A 24024-nucleotide genomic window follows, 5' to 3' on the forward strand; every position below is an offset into this window, starting at 1 on the left:
CCTAAAATCCTTTATGCTTCGCCTATGCCTATTCATCCCTGTCTCCTCCTAAACCCCTGGTAACCATTGACCTTTTTACTGTCACCACAGTTTTGCCTTTTCCAGAATGTCACATAGTTGGAATCACACAGTACATAGCCTTTTCAGACTAGCCTTTTTTCACTTAGTAATAGCATTTAAGTTTCCTTCATGTCTTTTAATGGCTTGATAGCTCATTTCCTATTAGTGCTGACCAATATTCTACTGTCTGGACATACTACAGTTTATTTATCCATTCCCCTATTAAAGGACATCTTGATTGCTTCCAAGTTTTGGCAATTATGAAGAAAATTGCTACAAACATTCATGTGAAGGCTTTCTGTGGACATAAGTTTCCAACTCCTTTGGGTAAATCCAGAGAAGTGCAATTGCTGGGTCATATGATAGAGTATGTTTAGTTTTGTAAGAAATCACCAAACTGCCTTAAAAAGTGGCTGTACCATTTTGCATTCCCACCAGCAACGAGTAAGAGTTCCTATTGCTCTACATCTTTGTCAGCATTTGGTGGTGTCAGTGTTTTGGATTTTGGCCATTCTAAAAGGTGTATCTGGCACCTATTTGGTATAATAAGTAGTACTTCATTACCATTTTAATTTCATTTCCCTGGTGACAGATAATGCAGAGCATCTTTTCAATGCTTATTTGTGATCTGTATAACTTCTTTGGTGAGGTGTGTGTTAAGGAATTTGGTCCATTTTTTAATCAAGTTGCTTGTTTTCTTATTGTTGAGTTTTAGGAGTTCATTGTATATTTTGGATAGAAGTCCTTTATTAGATATGTATTTTGAAAATATTTTCTCTGAATCTGTGGTTTGACTTTTCATTCTCTTGAGAGTCTTTCACAGAGCAGGAAATTTTAATTTTAACGAAGTCCAACTTATCAATTGTTTCTTTTGCAGATCCTGCCTTTGGTGTTGTATCTAAAAAGTCATCGCCAAACCCAAGATCATATAGATCTTCTCTTATGTTATATTCTAGAAGTTTTATAGTTTTGTGTTTTATATTTAGGTCTGTGATCCATTTTGAATTAATTTTTTGTGAAGAGTAAAAAGTCTGTGTCTAGATTCCTTTTTTTTACATGTGGATGTCTCATTGTTCCATCATCATTTGTCAAAAAGACATCTTTCCTCCATTGTATTGCCTTTGTTCCTCTGTCAAAGATCATCTGACTGATTTCTGTGGGTCTATTTCTGGGTTCTACATTCTGCTCCATTGATCTATTTGTCTCATTTCACCAATACCACACTGTCTTGATTACTGTAGCTTTATAGTAAGCCTTGAAGTCTGCTATTGTCAGTCCTCTGACCTTGTTCTTCTCTTCAATATTATGTTGGCTATTCTGGGTCTTTCATCTCTCCATATAAACTTTAGAACCAGTTTGTCAACATCCACAAAATAACTTGCTGGGATTTTGATTTGGACTGCACTGAATCTATAGATCAAGTTGGGAAGAAGTGACATCTTGACTATATTGAGTTTCCCTATCCATAAACATGGACTATCTGTTCATTTATTTAGTTCTTGACATTTTTAATTAGAGTTTTGTAGTTTTATTCATATAGATCTTGTATACTTTGTTGGCTTTATTGCTAAGTATTTAATTTTTGGACTGCTAATGTACATGGTATTATGTTTTTAATTTCAAATTCCACTTGTTCACTGCTGGTACATAAGAAGGCAAGTGACTTTTGTATATTAACTTTGTATCCTGCAACCTTGCTATAAAATCACTTGTTTGTTGCAGGAATTTTTTTTTTTTACTTATACACTTTACTTATAATTTATATGTGAAGGTAAATTATACAAAGCAGGATAAGGAGAATTAGGAGTGCCAGGGTGTTCTAGGGTTTTTACATTGATTCTTCTGGATTTTCTACATAGACAATCATGTCACCTGCAAACCAATTTCTCCCTTCCCAATCTGTATAACTTTTATTCCTTTTTTTTTTTTTTGTCAAATCACATTAGCTAGTACTTCCAGTTATCATGCTGAAAAGCAGTAGTGAGAGGGGACATCCTTGCCTTGTTCCTAATCTTAGTGGGAAAGCTTTCAGTTTCACAGCTGTAGCGTTTTTGTACATAGTCTTTGCCAAGTCGAGGAAGTTCTCCTCTGTTCCTAGTTTACCGAGTTTTTATCAGGAATGGGTGTTGGATTTTGTCAAATGCTTTTTCTGCAACTATTGATATGATTCCCATACGATTTTTAATGTATATATTAATAACAAGGTTGGATCACACTTCTGGGTCTGGCAAGTGGCACATAAAGAAAGGTTATGTTTTAAATATGCTATGTTTCTTCCTCCATTCAATCCACTATTTTATTGCCAAACGATGATAGATGAAAGAATATTTTGTTAACCTGAGATAACAAAGTTAAAATGAGATAGAAAAGTCGAAACTCTCTGTAAGAGAAATATACTAATTCTATTAGAAATGCACTATAATACTAAAGCAAATATTTAAAATTACTATTAAAAGGTTTTCATGGATATTTACTATTAATCACCACCAATCTTCCTTGACCTTTTTGGGCAAGATATGATCAAATGATACCAGATACTTTTTCAAGTACTCATGGAGTATTTCCAAAATCATACCCTATAGTGTACCATACAGGAAGTTCCAATAAATATTAAGAATCAATATCATGTAGACTATATCTGTGGCCTCTATTTAACCAGGTTAGAAAACAATAATAAAAATACATCGAAATACACACTGAAGAGGAAATTCGAAATTAGATTTCCAAAAAGTTCATGAATCAAAAAAAGATCATAATGAATGTTTCATTTTACTTGTATAAATTTGGGCATCTTCTTCCTCATTTGCTATAGATTAATAGCAATCTCTGCTTCTTGGCAGAATCAAAACCTTCAATATTCTTAAGAGAAACTGTAACTTGTAGGAGGAAAATAAAGGCTGTGTGTTTTGCTCTCCAAAGGGAGATATGTGGGTTGAGAAAGACTAGCTTTGGCCTTTTCTTAAACCTATGAAAAAAATCTTCACCCTAACCTAAAATACAAGTTTTTCTCCTTCTTGCAAGCATAACTGTAGTTTTAGGTTAGCTAAAGCATGCTTAACTTCCTTCCCTGACTTCATCTTTATGGCATAGGTGGTAAAATTGGTACTTCAGAACAGAAAGCAAAAGCTGACCTCAGGTTGTTATGCCTTAAGAAAATACGCTGTTTAAAGTAGTTGAACCGTGTCTTCCCTCAGACATACTTCTAAATGCTTAGTATTTTGAACACATCAATTAGTAAAATTTTCCCCATGGAATCAACATGACATCACATAATACTTAATATTTTTAGAAAAATTCACTTAGCTATGAATTACCATTGTTTTACTATAAATCCTAAGAAACACCTTTTGTAGTAATTTGAAATGATAATTTTTTTTTACTCTAAAGTGAGTTTATATAGCTCTGGTTGTTACACAGCTAAGAGTTATTTTTAAAGTCCCTGCAGGTCTTATACAGTACACGTTCCTTAGAGAAAACAGAAAGAAACAATGGTCTGGTTGTTCCAGATTTATAATCCATTAAACAATCCTGGACTGGGGTAGGACCCTTCTTCAAAGCTGTGAATCTTTTGATAGCTAAATCAGTCCATGTAAGAGAACAAGCAAAATAGCAAGGTGATAGAAAAGGAAGTAAAACTGAAAAAAAACCAAAGAATTAGACATGACTAATTGGCCACACTGCATCCCATTAATTTTACTTAATGTTCCTACAGCATTAAAACAAATGACATTAAACAAACAAAAAGTGACACTGTCTCTTTGTAGAATGGGGAAAAGATGTGATTTTTCAGAGGTGTTTAAATATCAATCAGTCAATAAATATTTATTAAAAAACATACTGTGTAAAACACTGCACTAGGCAATGGGGAAAATAAAAGAAGGCATAAGACTCTTCTATTTTAAGGTGCTTACAACCTAATTGTAAAGATAAGATTTTCATGAGGCATGCAAGAGAGAGAGAGAGAGAGAGAGGGACAGAGACAGAGACAGAGAAAGAAAGACAGAGAGGGAGAGGGAGAGGGAGGGAGGGAGGGAGGGTGGAGACAGAGAGAGAGAGGAATAACATAATGTATAATATTTATCACAAGGCATAATTCATGACAAAATTTGTAATAAAGATTAAAAGTGATATAGAGATTCAGAAAAGATGAGAGTTTGTGAAGTTGAAAACATCTTCGCAATCTCTGAACATTCTTGTATTTTTATTCCCCTGTAAGCAAGGTTATTAAATTCCATTTCATCAAATCTTCAAGTTAAATTTATATATTTCATCCCACATCTAGTATGTAGTACTCTTCTCTTCTCCCCTCTCTGCCGACACATCCTCAGTACTCACTGTTTTGGGAAGCTTGTCTTTCTTCCTTCCCACTGTCATATATACTTTTTCTTACTTTCATGCTGCCCTCCCAGATGAGTGCAGCATATGGGAGCAGCTGCTGCTGGGTGCTTCAACAGCACTGTGTGTTCTTTGTCAAAAAAAGGTAATCATAGTAAAATGTCATAAACGCCATCCATCTTTCCTGCTAGACCATAAGTTCCGAGACTGTAGATAACACGTTTACCTTAATTTTTACTCTTCCTAGCATCTAGCATAGAGCTTGGCTTAATAAGTATCTTTTGAATGAATGAATGCCCAATAATATGTATCTTAGCCTTTAAAATAAGCAAAACTCAAGGAAAATATCGATATAGTCTTCTAACATACCATTTGAAGGGCTGAAAGTTCTTCCGTTAGTCGAGAAATCTGTACGTTATATTGTTTTCTTGTGTTTGTAACCTATAAATTAAGATATTTATTAATTATTGAGGTCTACAATAAAGATGAATAATATCTAAAAAACATTTAGGATAATAATTTTGATGAAAAATAAGATTGTAACTTTTAGGGCATAAAAGATAAATAAGCACACCATGTATTAATGAGTCAAGAATTTATCATGACTGGAAGGAGAGTGAATAGGATGGTATGTCCCAAGGACAGTGGTAGTCAAACTTTTTGATCTCAGGGTCTTTTTACACTGTAAAAACAAAGATCTTTGTTTATAATGGGTTCTTTCTATTAAAATTCACTATATTAGAAATGAAAACTGAGAAAATTTCAAAATATTTATTTATTAATCCCTTTGTAAATAACAATAACTAAAGTCATTCAGGTTAACATAGGTAGCATTTTCATGAAAACAAGTATATTTTCCAAAATTAAAAATTTTTTAGAAAAATAGTATTATTTTACATTTTTGCAAATTTCCTTAATGTCTGGTTCAATACAAGACAGCCAGATTCTTCATACATCTACTTCTGTGTTCAACCTGTTGTACTGTTGTATATCATCAGCTTCTGAAAAACAACACTGTTTTCTCATTCTAATGAATGAGGTAAAAAAACGAAACGATATTTTACTATAATTCTGAAAGTCGGTGTAACCTTGCAAACTCCATGAACAACACTTTGAGAACTGCTGCCATAGAGCACATCAAGAGAAAAAGGAAATTACATACTAAAAATGTAATTAATAACTTTTAAGGCACTTTTGTTTTATAAATAGAAGAATATTTTTATGTTGCACATCATATTTCAGTGCTAAGTAAATTACTTTGTAATGAAAACCCTTACTTGAATTAACTCTTAAATATGTTCAGAAACAGTACAATTTATGTGTACAGAGTATTTTGAAGAATTAGTCACAGCTCATCAGGATGGTTCCTATGACAATATTTTTTTCTAATATCTACTCACGCTTTTTAAAAAGATGGAGGAATATTGATACTGATGATAAATCATCAGTAAACATTTATGACTCAAAGGTTTTTGGTATTTTCTAGGATCTTATAAAATGGATTATTTCTAAAAGATGATGCAAACCTTCTTTAGAACATTTACGACATTGTTACATACTTTATTTGGTTACTTAATATGTGCTATCTTTTCGAAGGCTTGCCAAACATATTATGTGTGGGCCCGTTTTAGTTCTATTTAAGATTATAATTTTATGTAGACGTTTCCCATGAACAACATATTAAGGATCAATCCATCCTATTTTCAGTCAATGATAATCACAGTTAGCATATATTGAGGTTTAACGTGTTAGGAACTGTTCAGAGTGCTTTATGTGTTAATATCGCATTAATTCTCACAACAATCTGATGAAGTAGTTATTAACCCATTACAGATGAGGAAGATAAAGGCACAGAGAAATTAAGTCATGAAGGTTCCTAGAATATAAAACTTTCGGTTCTTATCAGCCCAGTCATATCTGTCTGTCTTTCACATAATTTTTAAAAAGTGTTCTGTTTCAGTATCTAGAAATGATACAGCTAACATGAGGGTTTATGACTGTAGTAGTACATATATTTTGAAATATTTTTACAATAATCCTGACAAATTCAGTGAATGAAACTACTCATACTTTTTAAAAAGAATGTGTAGGACAATTGACACTGATGGTATAGCATAGGTCATAGGGAATTTTCTGGAGTTAGTGTCTGATAAAGCACAATGTAAACCTTGTTATGTGAGCAAATATACATATCTGGAAGGTGGTTTAATGTAGTTGTGGTTCAGAAGTCCCTAAGGGACTAAACTCCTCTCACTCTAATTTCACTTTCTTTATGTAAACATTTTATTCTATAATTTTATGGATAGTAAGGATATTTATAAACCAAATAGTAAGGTAAATTAACAACAAACGAATAGAAAAGGCATTGATGATGCTAATATTGCTTAACTGGATGAATACAAGTTTGATCACCAACTTTACGCCATGAGTTAAGATCAAAATTTAAGAAAACAATGTATTTTTTCACAAATTAAATTTTATTTCTTTGAGAGATATCTGAGAAATAGCTATTTCCACATTTTAAAGAAACAAGCTATTGTCATATTTAATTTTATAGCCAGAACATAAATATGTAACAATTTGGTCATTATATTTATTTTAGTTAATAAAAATAGATACTTGTAAAGTCATTAGACATGTTATCCCCAACTCAACAGGTTAATTCTACATATTTGCAGGATATGTCAAATTGTAATAAATGGGGCAGTTATCACCAATACAGCCAAAAATTTTCAAATGAAAACATTTAAAATATATTTTAGAAAAATATAAATGGATATAAGGAAATATATATTACATGTTCTATATGATATTATATATATACATGGTTTCTTTACAAAAATAATACCTACTCTTTGAAACTCCAAACACTGTAGAATTATATTATACAGAAAATGAAAGGTTCCTCATTATTCTACCTTCCAGGCTTAGCACTATTCACAGGTTGGTGTATATATCTCCAGAATTTTTTGTTTCATGGATAATTACACCATATCATTGATAACTTGGTATCAAATGAAAATTCAGAGGATAACACTAAAATTAGTGGTTATCTCTGGTACTTGAATTATAAGTGATTTTAATTTTCTTTTACATATTTTCCATTTCTTTTTTATGTAAGCATTTATTACTTTTTAATAATAATAAAAAGGTTTACTTAAAAAAATCAATTTGGCAATAGTATTTAACTCAGTGAGGGCAGGGACCCAGCAGAATGCTTGGTACATACACAGAAAGTGCTCAATAGATACTTCTTGAGTGAAGAGTTGGAATAGTAGGGAAAGGCTGGATACAAGGAAATCAAAGGGAATCCCTGAGAAAGGAAAGCTCTGGGAGTAAGAGAGGGAGTTCAGTTTCAGACACGCTGAGCTTCAGACGTCTGTAGGACTATTTAGATAGGGAGGTAACTACACTTTTAGGAGGCAGTTGAATATTCATGTTTGTAGAAAGGTTTGGACTGAATATAGTGATCACATCACTTTTGAAAAATTACACTGAGATTATTTAAGGATTCATACAAAAGACAACCCTCTATCACCTTAAAATCAACGTGAATTTATTTCAGGATGAGAAAATCAATTACAGGAGTTCTTTTACCATGAGTACTTGGACAAAACATTTTTATCATTAAAAGCCACAGTTTATTAATATCTATTTTAAAGATATGTTATCAAGATTATTTTAAACTATGGCCAAAGTTAGAGTATTCTCAACCCCAAGAATAGGGCAGGGGTTCCTGTAGAAAGGATATACCAGATTATAACCCAGGTTTTATTTTGGATGCTGCCTCAAACTAGAAATTTTATGTCGGGAAATCACCTAATTTCAGCCAGACAGTGACAAAGCAATATATTTCTAAGAAATACTTTTACAGGAAGAAACATTATACATGACTTTGTAGGAATGAAAACTCTACCACTTAGTTGCTTGGGAAAAATGCAAGCATGTTAGCTTTATTTTTTTTAACTGATGAACTTTTTAAAACCAGTTTATTTCAGTCTACCTAGAAGAGAAATAATACTGCCCACAGAAAAATATAGGTAAGAAAAGAGTTAACACCTGTATTTTATCTAGTGGGGGAACATACAGTGTATCCAACTATCCTATAGGAGCTCATTTTAAAGGAAAGGAGTATTAGTTTTCAATTATTTATGTTAATCACTTCACATGGGGTCTTTATGAATATACAGGAAAGCATTTTAATGTAAATATTACAGTAAAAATGAAAACAGGAAATTTCTGCTTCTGCTAATTCGTGTCTGTGACAAAAAGACGAAATTAAAAAATTACAAGGTCTGGGGCAGGGAAAGTACAAGATGAGAGAGGAACATCATTTATGCAAGGAAGCTAAAGAGACAATTTGAGGATAAAAAAGAAGACTGATGATAATGGATTCTAACATAAAAAAATAAAAAACATCCATAGTGAATTCATAGTGATATTAAAAAGGACGGGAGAACTCTTCTTCACTAAAAAATGAGAGCTAGTAAATGTCTAGAAAGAATGATAGAATTAGAATATAATCATTTTTAATCACTCCATATAATATTTATTTCAGGCAAGGATAATCAATGGATGTTAAAACCATTAGTTGAAAGATTTTGGTGGGAAAGGATACCTGCTTGGTCTTCAAGTATCTCCCCCAATTACTTACAAAGTACACAATGGAGAGATCTGATCTTACCCCCTTAACCATGCATTTAGGCTTAGCATCACCAGTGCACAACCTAACATTCAGCTTCCTGACATGATGAAGCAGGAGATGTACATATCCACTCTGCCAGAAATGACCTGAATCGAGTCAAAGAAGCTGTCACATGAATTCAGATGAGGAATATTCTGAAGGAAAATTGGCCTGAATTCTACAAAAGATTCTTTGTCATAGACAGAGGAAGGCAAGGGACTGGGTTAAATTGAGGGAGACTACAGAGACACGGCAGTTAAATGCAATGACGCATAAATATGGACTGGATCTTGGATTTAAAAAATCAAACATCTATAAAGGACATTTTATGGAAATTTGAGTGTGAATTGAAGTAATGTTATTTTTTTTTAAGGTATGGTAATACTGGTGTGGTTGTGTAGTAAAATGTCCTTTTTCTGAGGAAACAGATGCTAAGATATTTAAGAGTGAAGTGTCATAATGTCTGCAGTCTACGTCTGAATGTTAGGCAAAGGGGAAGAGTGTGTACATATATAAAGAAAGATGGAATGGGTGTGGCGAGAGTTATCTGGGGGAAGGGTAAATAAGAGTTCATTGTACAGCTCTTTCAACCTTTTTATGGGTTTGAAAATTTCTAAAAATAAAAAAAATGTAAAATCAATGGGAAACAATTTCTCACAGTGATTGAGAGTAGAGCTCAAGAATCAACAGACTTGCACTTGTTCCCAGTTCTGCTACTTCCTAGAGGTAGAACCTTAAGCATGTTTCTTAACTACGCCATATTTCAGTTCTCTCATCTTTAAAAGGGGTTTTTGTGGTTTCTTCCTCCTAAACTCACTTTTACACTTTCAAACTTTACCACACCACTTATGAATTGATTCATATCCATACCAGAGGAAAAGGCAAATATATGTATGTCTTCCCGTCTCTTCACTCGAAAGCAAATTTACATTCCCAAGACAGTTTTAACTTTCATAACCCTCACAATTCAAACCAAGAAACATCTCATTACTTTAATACAAAAATATTGGTTTTGATAACAGAATTGCAAACAGCAACACAATTCACAAATTGTATATGTTTCAGAATGATGTGATTGAAATAACGCTGGGGTCAGTACAGCAAGGCGAAGTTACGGGTCCAAGTGTTGGCTTTAACTAGTATACAACTCTGAGCAAGTCAGTAATCACTCATGGGTTTCAGTTTCTTTACCAACAAAATAAGAGGTTAAACCTGATTTCTCCAGTCCTCCAGTCCCAAGATACTCTAAGATATTGCAAACAACAGTAGGTTTTCTCTTCTAGGCATTCTCAGTTCCTTTTTGAGCCTTCTTCTTAACTTTACACTTTAGGTGTGTTAATCTTCACTACATTCCTCGCCTAAATCCCACTTCCCCTGCCCTCCTCCTCTTCCCCACTCTAGCCCAAATGGTAGGAACTGCCATCCTGAGATGATTTTTATTTGAAATTTAGCATAATTGATGAAATCAGCTGAAAGTTAATTAGCCAGGTCTACCAGGCAAAAACTTACGTAGCATTTAGTCTTAAGCTGTGAAATTTTGTAAAATTTTGAATTTTAAATATAATTAAAAACCCCTTACTTCCTTCCTCGTTCTTATGGTGGCATCTTGCACAAGCCGAGAAATCGTTTCTTTCATTTTCTCTATATCTTCTTCTTTTTGCTTCTCCTCAAGCAGAGCCTTCAGAAAATAATCACTTGATGTTATTATAGATATTATTAATAAAGATAACATAATAACATAATAAATGGATAAAAACCTATCCTACTCATAATATTTGGATAAAAAACCAATCACTTTCTTGAAAGAAAATATCTTATTCTAAACTTCTGGGACACTTCCACTTGGAGATCTTGTCTAAGTTATAAATGATATTTATTTTTCCTAACCTCCTCATCTGACCATGGCCTAACGAAAGATTTATTCTTTTTCTTTAGTTTCTTCCTCTTCTCCTGAACCTCTTTAATATTGGACTACTCAAGACGTAGTCCTTGGTCTTTTTCTGTATCTACATCTATCCCTCGATGGTCTAATCCAATCTTATGGTTTTAAATATCACTTACATGCTGCCAATTCCCAAATTTACATCTCTAGCTCAAATATCTTTCTGAGCCCGGAACTCCTCCAATTTTAGGCCTGACTGAATATTTTTTTATCATCACATAAGTGGCCCTGTGTTCTGATCCCACTATCTTCCAAAGCTACCATACACATTCCCATTTCTATTTTTTTTAATTGTTTAATAAATTTCTTCCTGCTTAAATATGTAAGCTGGTGAGAAGTAACAGCTGTTTTGATGTAACCACCTTGTGGAGGAGAATGGGACAGTGAGGAAAGGGGGAAGCATCCTAAGTAAACTATGCCAGGCTGTGCTTCTTGTCTATCTGTACGATCAGTTGAGAGAACACCTGACTTCTCAGAACAAGCAACTGAAGGTGGGATCCCTCTAGCCATTAAGCAATGAGTCAAGAGGGAGCTTACTGCTGTAGCCATAAACAGCGTCTGTAAAAGTCTGTGGAGTTAGACTTGGGGGAGAAGATTTGAGGGATAGGCAATGAGTGTCACTACTACCTTCTCTGTGTATTGTGCTCTACACAAAATGTTCATCTTTAGCGACCTGATGTTAAAAATGCTCATATGACTAGCCTTCAGGGGGGAGAGAGAAATAATTTTGCCCTGCTCTTAATTTTTCCAACTAACTTCGGTGTTCAAAGCAATCCTAAAGCATTTTACGTCTATTTTTATCGACCATTCTAAGAGACAGTATTTAGATCACAGAGGAGAATATTAGCTAAAAGACATGATAAGCACCTTAGCATTCTCACAGTTTAGATATGGATAATTATTTCTTTTTTATTTCTTACTAGCTTCTTAATATGCAACTTACTGCTTGTTTTGTTTTTAATAGCTCTTGGAAAATTCTCTATCATATAAAATAGGAAACATAAATAAAAGTATTTCCTTTGTACTCCCCATATTTTCCAGCAGACTATGATGTATATACTAGGCATTCAATAAATGTTGGTTAAATGAAGCAATGATTTAATGATCTCTACATTAGAGAAGCAGTAACACTAAAACCAAATCTATCTACTTTATGACTTCTATAAACAATATACCATTCATATGGAAGTGGTAAAAGACAAAAACTATGATATTTGATAGCATAGGAATCACAATTGTTACAGGGATGAAAAAAGAGTGACATAAAGGCGCTAGGTAATAAATCTTTATAGCTAAGTTTAATTCCTGCCAATTAAGCTTCTGCTCTATTAGATCAATTGTGTAGGTGATAAAGAGCAAATAAAGATGAATAAGATTCATCTATTCAACTCAATAAAATATAGGGTATACTGCAGTAAAGTGCTAGAACAGATTTTTTTTTAAAGTATGAGGCTATAGAGGATGAAGATTAGTTACAGGAGGGCTGGAGACATAAGAAAAGTCTGATATGAAACTTTTGGGAGGGGTTGACATTTTATCATATTTTATGATATTAAGTCTTAACATTAAGAAAGTAGTATGTCTATTAATGCAGAGCACAGCAATTTCATTTTCATGTGTTTATTCTGTAGTTGTTGATTCCCTTACTATTATGTCATATGGGGAGAACGTTTAGTAATTTATTATTTATAAACATGTTCAATAGTTTTCTTACCTGATTCTTTTGAAGGTTAGCTTCTTCTAAGAGTTGCATGCTATTTCTGGCTCTTACAATAGCTTCATATTTCTCATTTTCTAATTCATTGCACTTTGCTTGTAAATCTCTGGTATGTTTTTCCAGATGTGTTTTTTCTGCTCTTAACTGGGTAGCTTCTTGGATTGCCATACATAATCTAAAAATTAATCATCACATTCTGAAAGTTAAATATTTTTAAAAGGAAGGAGGGAGACAGGAGATTTACTGAGCATCTATTATAGGACAAGCATTATTCCAGTACTTTCACACATATTTTCTCATTTGATCTACACAAAAGTTCTGTAAACTAGGTTCCATTATTTTCTCTTAAGGAACAACAAACAGACTGAGAGAGGTTAAGCATCTGATTAAGGCTGTACGGCTAATGAGCAACGGGGCTGAGACTGAGCCTAAATGTTCTGACTCTAACGATGTTATTTTCTGTGGTATCACAGTGTATTATATAGTTACACAACAATGTTATAAAGCAAATTCTGAATGAATAAGTTGTTCTCTCTGTTTACTATATAGTGTTTATTTTTTCTTTTCCTTTTTTGCTTGGTTCCCCTTCCCCACTCTCTACCTAGGTAATCCATGCTAACTTACTAACGTATATCTTCGAATATTTTTATCCATGTTCATAAAATCATATACATATAAATATGCACATGTATGCACATAAATACAAAGTATATACACAGTTATCTATAGGTTTTAAACATAATTTTTTGTGTTATAAAAATTAAGATCATAGTATACACCCTTTTCTGCACTTGCTTTTCTCATTCAACAATTTCTTGAACAAATTTCTTCAAGTAGTACATTCAAAAGCTCTTTTTTTTTCCTAGTCCAATAGATATAAGTTCATTTCACTGTTAATTTGTAGTTCCCTGATTACAGGAGAGTTTAAGCATATTTTAAAAGTTTGTTAGCCATGTGAATTGTCCTCTTTGAATTTCCTCTTCATATCCTCTGCCCATTTTTTCTGATGGGTTATTCACTTTGTTTGTTCCTTTATAAGAGCTCTTTGAATATTAAGATATTAACCCTTGGTCTGTTCTGTATGCTGCAAATATTTTTCCCAAATCTACTTTGTTGTTGTTGTTGCCTATTGACTCTAGGGAATCTTTACCACACTAAAACTTTTTATTTTAATACAGCTAAATTTGACTTTTTTTTCAACTTTCGGGATTTTAGTTTTTACAAAGATGATCCCCCTCATCCATAAATTGTTAACGTAATTTCCTAGATTTCCTCAAAAGATTGCCATGCCTTTAATATTTTTACCCATAAATCTTTAATCCATCTGGAATTTACTTCTGGATGTGCTATAAGAGAGGAGTCCAATTTAATTTTCCTCCAAATTGATAGCCAGTTGTACGAGTACCTTTAGTAACTGACGAATTGAAATAATTCCTTTATCATGCCTAAAATACGCAAATATCATGGTTTACTTACGGATTATCATGTTTCACTGATCTATTTGTTTATTCTATGCCCAAGTCTTTTAATTTGATTATAGTGGCTTTATAACATGTTCTGATATGGTCTGGTAAGACAATTCTTCCTTTACATTCCATACTTTTTTTTGTTCTTTTCAGGCATTTCTTTTTTCTAAATGGTGCAGGAGAGCTTTCTCTATCCTCTCCCCTCCCGACCCTCCCACCACACACACACACAGAAGTACCAGGGGGAAGCCTTCTTGCTCCAGCACACATCACCCTCTCCTTTGGGAATTCAGAGAACTCAGTCTACATTTTATTTAATTCCTCTATTTTTTAAACATTGTTGTTGTTGTTGTTATTTGACAGATCTTAATTCTGAATGAAGTTAAGGTCTACCACCATTTTAGTCAGGGTTCTTAGTTGCCAGCAGCAGAAGCCAACTCTAATTTAAGCAGAAAAAAGGTTTATTAAAATAGATATTGGTAAGTTCACAGACTCCTCGGGAGACCTGGAAAACCAAGTTTGAAGCTTTGCAGCAAGGAACATGCCCAAAATATCACCACAGGACTGGTCTCCCATGAAGAGCTGTGACCTGAGGAACTTCCCACACATGGAAGGGAGATGAGACGCAGATGGCCAAAACTAATGACCATAGATAGTCGTATTGTCATCAAATCATCGTTGCATTTCCTAGCTTTTGCATCACATCTTTAACTGTCCTATTATTTCCTGTATTTAGGTTTATTAATGTTTCATCTTTTTCAAAACAGTGCCATTTTTCACTACATAAAGTCCCTCTTTATTCTGTTCACTGCTTTTACCATTAAACTATAACTTGCGTGATAGTTACTCCTGCTTTGTTATTGTTCATAGTTGCTAATATTCTCCACTAAAACCTTTATTTTAAATTTAAACAAATCCTCTTCGTCTTTCCTTTTTTGAGATCTTTGCTCTCGTTCATTTAGTTCACTTTAGTTTTACATGTTTTCTAAAATAACATATTACTAGGCCTTGCTTTTTAACCAAAATCTGCAACTCTCGGGGCTGGCCCCGTGGCCGAGCAGTTAAGTTCGCGCGCTCCGCTGCAGGCGGCCCAGTGTTTCATTGGTTCGAATCCGGGCGCGGACATGACACTGCTCGTTGAACCACGCTGAGGCAGCGTCCCACATGCCACAACTAGAAGGACCCACAACAAAGAATATACAACTATGTACCGGGGGGATTTGGGGAGAAAAAAGGGAAAAATAAAATCTTAAAAAAAAAAAAAAATCTGCAACTCTCTGCCCTTTAATGGAATGCAGTCCTCTCATACTGTAATGTAATGATTTATATACATGACATTATTCATTCCATCTCCCTGTGGTTAACACATTTGTGGCAGAAGATGAAGCAGCCTCTACCTCGCCCACAGGGGCACAGGACACTCGGCACTTCGCTAGCATTAGTTCACTCTGGTACTTCCCCATGCCTTTTGGGGGCCAGGCAGAGCAGGTGGACTCATGAACAGCTTAAGGCAACTTCATCTCCCAAGAGCCCATGGGTCTCAACAGGGCAAGATTTGTTTAGGACTCTGTGAGTTCCAATTCTCGGTCAAGGCTCTCTGACACTCAAATCCAGGCTTCACAACCACCTACGTCAGAAAAAGCCTTGCAACTAAAGGTTTCACATGCATTCAACAGTCTAGCAGCCCCAGCAACTGTTTGGCTCTGAAAAGTCAGATTGGTGTTAGGAACAGAGTTATAGTAAAGCAGATTCAGATCATCAGCCTCATAATTTATAGGTTTCCATATTTTATAACATAAAAGATGTATTACTACTATTCTTATTCTCATAAAGGCACTTTTATACACTCTACAGCCAAATCTTAGAAGAATCTTTTCTGTCAACTCACTAAAATTGGGCCAAGTTCCCTCTAGTAACAACAATGAAAATAGCAAACACTTGTAAGAACATTCTTTGTGCTAGGTACTTTACATACGTTAAAGAAAACATATTCCTGAATATCTCCAACAATGGTATAAGATAGGTTGTATTATTAACCTATAACGTAGGATATGAGGTTATATCATATAGCCTATGAGGTAGGTTACATCATTATACTTATTTTACAGATGAGGACACTGAAGTACACAGAGGGTAAACAACCTGCTCAAGGTTATTCATCTAGTAATTGGTGAAGTCAGAGTTTAAACTCAGTCAGTCTGGGTCCAGAGTCAGTGTTCACTAGAAGTGAAATCCACTCATTCAGATTTCATTGCTTCAAGTCTCTAGCATTTATTTTCATAGCATAGAATGCTACTAAAATAACAGAAACAAAAATCTACAACCACTGACTTTTTCTGTATGTTCAAGACAAAGAAGTTCAGGAAAGCAGTAAAACAATCAATCAACTGCTGAAAAGTTTAGAAAAATGAAAAACAAAAATCAAAAAACCCCAGCGCTTGAAAATTACAACTCCTTTCATCAGAATCTCAAGTTAGCAGTTAAAATCAATTAGTTTTCAACCTGCTGTGAGCAAAGAAATTACTTTTATTAACATTTTGGAGAACAGAAGGTCAAAGATACTAATTTTTTTCTGAACAAGCAATAAATTAGCTACGGATCTGTGAGTAGAACTGAGATCTCAATTTTTAATGTGCTCAGATCAGTAGACTATTTCTGAGTGTAACAGATTTCAATTATACAGAGTAGATTTTTCATCTATAATGTGGATTTACGGGTTGTGGTCACTGTATCTTTAATAGATTACAAATGACAATTTTCAAGTTTCTTAATGGAATTTCAAATAAGGACTACGAAATAACAAAAAAACACAAAATATTCTAGAGTGAACATTTGCATTAAGATAGCAATTAAAGACAAAACTACAGAATATATTTAAAAAGCAGTCCAGAACCTCAAAGATAACTGAAAATTACTGCTCCAGAAGACTCCAGTGAAAACATTTATGATTTCTCAAGTATTTTTTCTCTTGTGTATCTATTTAATAAGAAATGGTTTTTCTGTATAATTTTTACCCAACTTCATTGTTTTTATTATATTTTTATGATAGAACATTTTTGATTCTGGGATTGACTAAACTTGACTATGACTGCTTTGGGGAAAAGGTAAAGACAGAAATCTTTGAATATATGTTCAAAATACACCAATATTTTAAATAAGATTTTTTTTTTAATAAACAATGTCCAGTAAATCTGATTTTAAATCTATGATTATAGTTTGCTTAGGACTTATAAAACACGTATTCTAGAAAATAACATATACTGTAACTCTAATGTGGACTATCTTTTGAAGTGTGTAGACAAAGCCAGATGTATTTAACAATTTACCTCATTTCTAATTGCTTTATGCTAGATTGTAACTGCTGTAAACGCCTATCTGATGCTTCCTCTCGTCCTTGGGCAGACACCATATCTTCTTCCTAGAAAACAAAGAAACCAGAAGCTTATTTTCACTATGTGAAAATTCAATACATCATTACACAGCATAAGTTCACTCTATAAAGTTTTTACACTGCTAGAATTTAATATGTAAGTTTAAAGAAGCAATACCACTTTGGGAACAAATCACGCATATACTAAAAGAGGAGGAAGAGATGCTCACTATCAATCCTGTATTAGAAAAACAATAATCAAAAGTCATTGCATATAGATTTCTACCAATATTTCAAACTATTCCTTTAGTGCAAATCTAACAAAATAAGGCTGGGGTCTGTCTGCACATAGTGTGTATTTAGAACATGCTCTCTTAACTAAGTTATACTGCATCCCATTACAATCAGGATATTTCTTCTTGACATAGAGACGCTTTGAAATAAATTAAGAGGTTTCATTTGTACCATCTTTAAAAAAATTTCCTGTTCATCCTTTCCTGTCTTCTGTCGTGTTAAACAAATACTTTTAACAATACCATTTTAATTCTTCAATTGGCTTTTAGCTATACCTCTGAATTATTTTTAGTGGTCACTCTAGAGATTGATAACATGCTTCTTTAACTCATCCCAGTTTATTTAGAGTTAATATTTAATTCATTCAGAGAAAACATTGGAACCTTGCCACAGTATTTATTTCCATGTACCATCCTAGTCTTCAGTGCCATTGTTGTCATATATTACATCGACATACTTTAAAATCCATCAAATGGAGTGTTAAGTTCTGCTTTAAAGCAGTCAAGTCTTTTACGATATTAGTAAAAGAAAATATGTACATATACTATTTCATATTTAAAATTTCTGTTCCTCTTAATTTCTCCTAGATCTGAGTTGTCATGTGGTGTCATTTCCTTTCAACCTAAAGAATTTCCTTCAGCATTTGTTGAAGGACAGCTCTGCCAGTGATAAATTCTCCCAGTTTTTGTTTATCTGAAAATGCCTTTATTTAGCTTTCATTTTTGAAGTACAGTTTCACTGGACATAGAATTCTTAGTAAGCATTTTTTTCCTTTAGCACTTCAGATATATTATTCCAGGTTTTTTTTGCTTCCACATTTTTTTTCAAAGATTTTATTTTTCCTTTTTCTCCCCAAAGCCCCCCGGTACACAGTTGTATATTTTTAGTTGTGGGTCCTTCTAGTTGTGGCATGTGGGACGCTGCCTCCGCATGGCTTGATGAGCAGTGCCATGTCTGCGCCCAGGATCCAAACTGGCAAAACCCTGGGCCGTCGAAGCAGAGTGTGCAAACTTAACCACTTGGCCACTAGGCCGGCCCCACTTCCACAGTTTCTTGATGAGAAGTCAGACATTATTCTTATCATTGGTCCCTTGTTTATGTCATTTTTCTGTTGCTGCTTTCATTGTTATAATGTGTCTGTAAGTGATTTTCTTTGTGTTTATCCTACTAAGGGTTCACTGAGATTCTTGGATCTGTCAATGTTTTCCACCAAATTTTGCAAGTTTTCAACCGTTATTTCCTTAAACATCTTTTCTGTCCCCTCAGATCTCTGAGATCCTGCTTATTTTTCTTCCATCTTTTACACTCTGTTTTTTGGATATGAAAATTTCTATTGATCTGTCTTCAAGTTCACTGATTATTTCTTCTGCTTTTTCCAATCCATTTCTGAGCTCTAATGAAATTTTTATTTCAGTTGCTGTACTTTTAAACTGTAGAATTTCTATTTTAAAAATTATTTTCTAGTTAATTAAAATTCTGTTTCCTCATCAAAACCTTATTTTACTCTAATTGAAAAACAGATTTTCTTTAATTCCTCGAATATATTCATAATAGTTTATTTGAAGTTTTTGCTTACTAAATCCAACAGCTGGGTCCACTGAGAGTGAGTTTCTATCAACGGCCTCCCCTCTACCCTTATCCCCACCAGTCATACTTCCCTGTCTAGTAAGTCTGGTTGGAAACTGGATAATATAGATAATGCATCACAGTTACTCTGGATTCTCTTTTGTTCTTTTGAGGATTATTGGCTTTTTTTGTACAAGTAGGCAATTATCTTGTCCAGACTCAAACTCTGAAATGTTTCCCCTACAATATGCAGCAGTTGCCACCTGTGACCACTCATTTCTTCCCACTGTTGCTTTCTCAGCTAGGCTCCCAGGGAAACTCCCTGTGCCTGCATAATTTGAAGATGGGGCAATATTTGGACAGAGGTAGGGCTCATCCTCTTTGTGGTTTCGTTGCTCTTAGAGATCCCCCTGTAATTTCCAGCTGCTGTGGCAGTTTTGGGCTCTGTCCTCTGAAACTTCAAACATTAAGGCTTCAGCTTTCTGCTGCTTAAGTTGCACATATTTTGGGAATGCATGCAATTATAAAAAGCAAACTCAAATATCTAGTTCCATATAGCTCTATCTTTCAAGAGTAGATTTCTCTCAAGTCTCCGCCTACTTTTTCACTGGGCCCCTTGGGGTCCCTCTCCCACCCCTATATGCATAGTTTGGCTGTCAGTCATGGATTTGGTCAGAGTTTATACTTAAAATTTGGATTTCATTTTTTATTTCTGTGGTTCTCTTGCTGCCAATATTTCTTCTTTAAATTTTCAACTGCTTTTCTAGCTCTCAACTTTGATTTTGGGCACCTTAAGTCCATTTAAAGCTGTTGTTTTCTGAAGCCATAGCTGTGGGGGGTGGGGAGAACTCTCAGGTCAGAAAGCCCAAAACTCACAATTCTTACCTCTTCCAGTGTCTTTCTGTTTTTGATTGCTTTCCAGTGTTTTAAAAAATTTATCAAATTTTTATAATTGTTATCTATGAGAAGTTTTTCATAAACCTTTCATATTATTGGAAATCTATAACCAAATTTTACAGATTAGGAAATAAGGTTTAGAAGTACACAGCTAGTAAGTGCCAGAGCTAGAATTTTTAATAATTAGATCCATCTAAATCTAAAGCTTGACCTTTCCTCGACACCTTTCTGAAATTTCCCTATTACACATAAAAAGAGCCAGAGTCTCGTAGGCCAATAAATATTTTCATAAATGACACAAAAGTAATATTAAACAAAATGTAGTACTAAATGCTTCTCTTTCATCTACATGTAACCGATTGACCAAAACTTGATTTTGCATTAACAGGCATTTCAGTAATGATGTGTTTAGGGATGATTTTATGATGTTTTGTTGACTTGGGGTAAAATAAATGGAAATAAAAAGTTAGTTCTAATATTATAAGTTAGCTTCCTAATTTCATATTTTATATTTAGATGGCAAGAAAACGATTAATTTGTTTTCCAGCAACCCTCTTTAACACGTAACCCAAAATGGATCAACAGTAAAATACATAGAAAACTAAGCTACAGACATCTAGTTGTCACAGAAATAGGAAAGTACCTTCTTTTGCATCTGTCCTCGAAGATCTTCAGTTACTTTAGTTAACTCTTCCACTTTTGCTGCTGCAACTCTCAGATCTAATTTGGCTTGCCTAAAATAGAAAGTAAATTAATAAATACTGTTTTCATAGATCATTAACAACTAAAAAAATTAGAACAGAAATCTAAATTTGGTAAAATCAGTACTAACTCTTTGCACCTAAAAATGGATTTAAGGGGTAAATTCTGAAAGATTCCTTTATTACTAATAAAATGCATGTGGAAGAGGGTGAAGAGGAAAAATATAGCTGAATGGGGGGTGCAAAGTAGAAGTCATTAATACTCCATTTGGATAAATTATATTTTATACTCAGTTCAATATTTCATGAAAAAGAATTTTATCATCTTAATACCCAACAAGATGACAGTGCACTAGGTAGAATATAGTTATTTCTATAATTTCCTGAATTTATAGAGTTAGAGAAGTATTGTTGATTGGCCTTTCTATGAAAAGGAATCTAAGCTTCAACACTTTGATCATTCCTTAAACACCAGAACTATGTATTATGTAACTACTTAACGTAATGAACTGAAACACTTGTCTCAAGATAGATATTTACTGTCTTTCAAGATTGTAGTTGAAAAGGACAAAAAAGACAAGTTTTTTGAATGTTAGAATAGTATCAAATAAGTTTTAATATCTTCTTGAGTTCTTATAGAAAAATATTTTAGAAAAATAAGACTTTCTGAAACAGAAAAAAAGATTTTTAATATCCTACCAGTTAAGCACTAAATGTGAATACAGAACACTTGGATTATATAAAAAAATACATTTTTAGGAAGGAAGCTCCTTTAGTGTAGGACCTTCCGATACTTATTTCCTAATTATATTTTATGTATTACAAATATATTAGTCTTGTTGAACTTAAATAAATTCTTTGGTGCAAAATTTACAATAAATATTAATTCACTTACTTTTGACTCTAACAGTATTTTTAATTATGTTATTGATTAGCATAAAACAACAGGAAATAAAAATTTAATAACAGCTAAAATGTATCAAGTAGTTATTAGGTGCCAGGAACTGTTGTAAATGCTTTGCAGACATCATCTCACTTAACACAATAACTCTGTGAATTAAGTACTACTATTATATCAAACTAGTCAAGAGAGTGAGGTTGACAGAGGTTTTCCAACTTGCCCAAAGATGCAAAAATAAGTAATGAAATTGGTAAACAGAGTTCTCTATTATATACTGTCTACCAAAAAATGGTCCCAATAATATTTTATAAGATTAAGCACTTAAAATGCTTTGCTAGAACTTGAAAATACAAAGGCATAAAGATATATGTTCATTGCAGCATTATACACAATAGCTAAGACTTGGAAGCATCAAGGGATGAATAGATAAAGAAGATGTGGTATTTATACACAATGGAATACTACTCAGCCATGAGAAATGATGAAACCTGGCCATTTGTGACAACATGGATGGTCCTTGAGGGTATTATGCTGAATGAAATTAGTCAGAGGGAGAAAGTCAAATACTTTATGATCTCACTCATAAGTAGAAGATAAAAACAACGACAAACAAACACATAGCAATGGAGATTGGATTTGTGGTTACCATAGGGGAAGGGGGGGAGGGCAAAGGGGTGAATAGGCTCACATGTGAGAGGGTGGATTATAATTAGTTTTTGGGTGGTGAACATGATATAATCTACACAGAATCGGAAATATATTACGAGGTATATCTGAAAGCTATATAATATTATAATCCAATGTTACTGCAATTAAAAAATAAAAAATTAAAAAAAAAGAAAATGCTTTGCTTTAGGTAAAATCCAATTTATAAAAATCTGAATTAATCAGATAGAAAATATATTTTTTTTACTTGTAAAATGATTCACCAAATGACAAAACAGAAACAAAAACCACCTAACACCAATGCATTTAAAATCTACTTTAATCTTAGAAGTAATTTCAGGAGTGCATTTACTAAATGAATCAATAAGTGAATCTACCAGTTATAAAATTCCATGTATTTTAAAAGGGAAAACTTAAGGAGTAAGAAATTTAAGTAGTAATGATAAAACTGAGTAAACTCTGAATAAGCATAGCACCCACACTGAGTTGGTTTTCTCGCCTTCAGAAGGGGGATAATAACGCTTGCTCTCCTTGTCTCATGGGGTTTCTGAACTAGTCAAAATAGATACACTACTGTACACTGTAAACTGTAAACGAATGTAAGGTCATAGCATGGTTAAGGAAAAAAATTATCTGTTAGAGACACAGTAGGAATAAGGTGCAGCGTGGACAACCCTGAGTCAGGAACCCAGTTCTGTCAACTAGTAATGTGGCCTTCTGCAATTTACTTGACTAAGAATGTCTCAGTGGTCTCATGTCCAACAACAAGGAGGTGGATTAGATAATCTGCCAAGACCACTCTATAATAGACAGTTTCCTTATTTCCATCTAATTTGCCTAATGAGTTTCCTTCCCAATTGTCTCTCAATTGTGCATTCTATTTCCACTTTGAAATTAACACTGTTTCCTAAACACATTCTTGTCTATTTCTTCACACATTCAACTGGACTAGCCTTCTTCCTCTTTTTCTCTGATAAATTCCTCAACAATCTTCAAGACTCAGCTCAAAAGTCTCTTCATGTCAACTCTTCCCTATCTTCTCCTAGGCAAAAGACCCTATAATCTCAGTCCTCATAAGACATAATACTTTGTACATTAACAGATACTCCCTCGTGAAATTGTGAGTTCATCAAAAAATATGGAATGTAAGATCATTAAAGGCAAGGATCACATTTTATTAATTTTTAAATCCTCAGGTGATAGCATAGTACCTGGTATACAGTAGACAAGTAAATATATCATGAATGAATGAAAGAGAATGCAAAAGGAAAGGAGAGAGACAGAGAGTCATGGGTACAACTATATCTTGATATTTTACTTAGATCTTGCATATCCAATTTGATATTCAAGTGCGGAAATCTCAGAATAATAACTTCGTGATCAATTCCTCCAAATATATATTATCTCATTTGAAACAGAATCTCT

The 24024-nt window shown here is 33.6% G+C and overlaps 1 protein-coding gene across 3 annotated transcripts in view; it reads right to left on the reverse strand.

Moving 5' to 3' along the window:
• Positions 1-24024, reverse strand: part of SCLT1 (sodium channel and clathrin linker 1) — a 145619-nt gene that overhangs the window by 51402 nt on the left and 70193 nt on the right. For all 3 annotated transcript variants that reach the window (XR_011501913.1, XM_014839182.3, XM_070504747.1), the window contains exons 10-14: positions 20975-21065; positions 17531-17622; positions 12736-12913; positions 10659-10757; positions 4765-4836 (exon numbers count right to left, since the gene is read on the reverse strand). Coding sequence is in view for 2 of the 3 variants with exons in the window: in XM_014839182.3 (XP_014694668.3) it covers positions 4765-4836; positions 10659-10757; positions 12736-12913; positions 17531-17622; positions 20975-21065 (532 nt within the window). In the remaining variant the exon portion in view is untranslated. The remainder of the gene's footprint in view (positions 1-4764; positions 4837-10658; positions 10758-12735; positions 12914-17530; positions 17623-20974; positions 21066-24024) is intronic.

The sequence above is a fragment of the Equus asinus genome, chromosome 3 (genome assembly GCF_041296235.1).
Source record: "Equus asinus isolate D_3611 breed Donkey chromosome 3, EquAss-T2T_v2, whole genome shotgun sequence".
In the NCBI taxonomy this organism is placed as follows: Eukaryota; Metazoa; Chordata; class Mammalia; order Perissodactyla; family Equidae; genus Equus; species Equus asinus.